Genomic DNA, 3,274 nt, shown 5'->3' on the forward strand with positions numbered 1-3,274 from the left:
AAATAGTTCAAGCCGTAACCAAAATAAATTCAGTTTCCACCACAGTTGTATTTTGAACCAACAAAGATAAAATTTTCAACTAAATAGTCGAATTTTCAACTAAATAGTCGAATTTTCAACTTTTGAAGGCCACATTTTCAAATAAAAATTAAATAGTTACATTTTTAGATTAAAAAATTAATTTTCACCTAAAAAGAAAAAGAATTATAAACAAAATAGTCAAATTTTGATTTTACAAACAGTATATTTTCAACCAGGCATTTTATAGTTAAATTTATAGATAAAAAATTAATTTTCAACAAAAAACCAAAGTTTTAAATAAATATATTACATTTTCAAGGTATAAATGGTTTACGACAAAATAGTCAAATTTTGATTTTACAAACAGTATATTTTCAACGAGGCATTTTATAGTTGAATTTAGAGATAAAAAAATTAATTTTCTACAAAAAACCACATTTTCAATGTATACATTGTATACTTTCAATCAAACATTGAATGGTTTGATTTTTAGATAAAAAAAATGAATTTTCAAACAAAACAAAAAAATTTTAAAAATAGTGGAATTTTGAACCAAGAAAAAGGAATTCTCTGCGAAAAATGTAATAGCTGACATTTTAACCGAAAAATATTTTCATTTTAAATAAAAAGCAAGTGAATCCTTAACCAAAATAAATTAATTTTGAACCAAAAAAGAATTATTTTCAACCAACTAGTTGAATTTTCAACATATAAAGGCTACATTATCAAAATAATTCAATTTTAAACGAAGAAAGATCAAATCTCTACGAGAAATATAATACTTTAACTTTTAAACAAAGAATGACTTTAATTTTGAATAAAAAGCAGTTAAATCCTTAATCAAAATAAATTTGATTAACCATGGTTGTGTTTTGAGCTAAAAAAAAACTAATTTTGAACAAAATATTCTAATTTTTTATTTATAATTATTATATTTACAATCAAACATTGAGTAGTTGAATTTATAGATAAAAAAAATGAATTTTCAACAAAATAGTTGAATTTTGAACCAGGAAAGAGGAATTCCCTTAACCAAAATAAATTTGTTTTCAACAACAGTTGTATTTTGGACCAAAAAACATTGATTATCAACCAAATTTTATTATTTTCAACCCAAAAATGTGCAATTTCTACCAAATTGTTAAATTTTCAAGGAAATAGTTGAATTTTCCAACCAAAAATATGACATTTTTACCGAAGAGTTGAATTTCCAAGTCGAAAACTTGATCATATATTTAGAAATGTTATTACCTCTACGCTTAGGGAAACGCGAGAGTAATGTGTCAGCATTTTTCGTGTGGAATTCAAAAGAATTAGCCAGCTCATTCGTAAAGCTCGAAAACTTCCGCTGATTGTTGAACAAAGGATTTTTCAAATTTTTTGTTTAAATGAAAAAAGTAATATACTTCTATAAAGTATGGAAGCTCACTCAATAACAGGTATTTTCAATTTATTATTATAAATATATAAATACTGTTAATTAATCAAGGGCTTTTTTTGACAAAAACTGTTTCACCTTTTGACCAAATAACAAAGACAAAAGTGATACGTTCGCGTTAAATAATGACGTAAATTATTAGTTTTAACTTTTAATTAGTTCAATTATTATTATTTTCTTTTTTATACATTTTTTCACTCAATTTTTTTTTTAAATTTCTTTTTAGAGTTTCAAAATTAGAAATGCTATCTAAAAAATATCACTGAACACCCCTGTTTCTAACCTCAAAGATGATCAGACAAAGAGATCAATTGATAAGTGAAATTGTCTTATTTTGATTGAAAACGTACCTTTTAGATAATATCGAGAATATATCTACAATTTATATGACCTGTTTGAATAAATGGATTATAGGGATTATTTTATACGAAGAAAATACAATCGTAAGAATTTTATGCAGATCGATCGATCTGTAAATAAATTCCTTTGTATGCAATAATATGAAAACTGAAACCACACACAAGGATTTAAACATTCAAGTTCACAAGTCAAAAGTCAAATGCAGTCAATTGGCAAGACTTATGTAATATTATAGCCTTTAAATCTTACATTCATTATGGCAGTGCACGAAGATAAGTTAGTTTAAATCCCCGTTTTCAGTCACGTTTGAGTCTGGCGATCCTGTCGATCAGCTGTTCTCTTGCTTGGGTGCTTCTGTGTAAACAAGTTTCGTCATGTTTAGTGATTTCTTAATAAGGATAGTCATAGAAATAGTGTTGTGATATTTCGGAACTACTTTTATTTACACATAAACACTTGAATTCTGAAGAAAGCACAAATGTTTATGACTGATGAAATTTACAAGTATTTTTAAAGTTTTTTTTATATCGTTTTATCATACATATTGTATGCTATATACAAAATAGAACCGGAAATGCCGTCAGGTAAATGCCAATCAGTATTGAGAGCATTTGTTTAATGAGGTAATTAAAAAAGTGCATTATTATGCTTTCAGATACCGACATTTCTGCTTTATATCCTGAATCTTCGAGGATTAGAGTATCCAGAGATTCAGACACAGTTGTATGTATTCCTGTGTGCATAACGGGACCATGTACTTTCTTTTTCTTATCAATGCACGGGTTGATTGACCCGGAAATCCTTAAAAATCTGGATTTGTTAGGGAATTTTTATGTACCTGGGAAAACCTGGAAATGTCGGAATTTTTTCGAGAGCATTTTAATTTGTATGAAATTGAAATATAACATTAAATAACAATGTTTTTTTTGTAAAAGTATATTTATGTTATTACTAGATGCAACAATTTTGTTGAAAATTAATATTTTTTGTTGTTTTTAGTTGACAAATAATTTTGTTGAAAATTCAACTATTTGGTTAAGAGTTGGTTTTTTTTTTTTGTTAAAAATTAATTTTTTACTATGAACATGCACTACTACTTGATAATTTAACAATTTTGTGGGAATTTTGTTTCTTTTTTCGTTGAAAATTAATTTTTTTTAAACTAAAAATTGAAATATTCAAGTTTAAAACTTAACTAATTTTTTTTTAAATCCACCTTTTTGGTTCAAAATTCAACTATTTCATTAAAAGTTCCTTTTTCTGATGGATAAAAATTAATTTATTTAAAATTAATTTTTTATCCCAAAAATTGAATTAATCCAGTTTATAATTAAACAACTTTTTTGAAAATTCTTGTTTTTTTTTTGTTGAAAATATATTTTTTATTAATTGAAAATGTAAATATTTTGTTGAAAATTAATTTTTTCCGTTGAAAATTCAACCATTTGGTTCGAA

At 25.1% G+C, this 3,274-nt stretch overlaps 2 protein-coding genes across 4 annotated transcripts in view; one reads left to right on the forward strand and one right to left on the reverse strand.

The window, feature by feature from the left end:
• The window catches only part of LOC117174193 (pigment-dispersing hormone peptides), a 97,289-nt gene extending 95,021 nt beyond the window's left edge, over positions 1 to 2,268 (reverse strand). Inside the window, exon 1 of the mRNA XM_033363049.1 lies at positions 2,069 to 2,268. The gene's annotated coding sequence lies outside the window, so the exon portion shown is untranslated. The remainder of the gene's footprint in view (positions 1 to 2,068) is intronic.
• Positions 1 to 3,274, forward strand: part of LOC117174191 (solute carrier family 2, facilitated glucose transporter member 1-like) — a 39,659-nt gene that overhangs the window by 2,909 nt on the left and 33,476 nt on the right. The window contains exons 1-2 of one of the 3 annotated variants that reach the window (XM_033363045.1): positions 1,349 to 1,460; positions 2,475 to 2,542. The exons of 1 other annotated variant lie outside the window; for it this stretch is intronic. In XM_033363045.1, coding sequence (XP_033218936.1) covers positions 1,439 to 1,460; positions 2,475 to 2,542 — 90 coding nt within the window. In that variant the 5' untranslated portion in view covers positions 1,349 to 1,438. Of the gene's footprint in view, positions 1 to 1,348; positions 1,461 to 2,106; positions 2,404 to 2,474; positions 2,543 to 3,274 lie in introns of those variants that run through there. One more of the 3 variants, XM_033363046.1, reaches the window with a different exon arrangement.

The sequence above is a fragment of the Belonocnema kinseyi genome, chromosome 6 (assembly GCF_010883055.1).
Source record: "Belonocnema kinseyi isolate 2016_QV_RU_SX_M_011 chromosome 6, B_treatae_v1, whole genome shotgun sequence".
NCBI lineage: Eukaryota > Metazoa > Arthropoda > Insecta > Hymenoptera > Cynipidae > Belonocnema > Belonocnema kinseyi.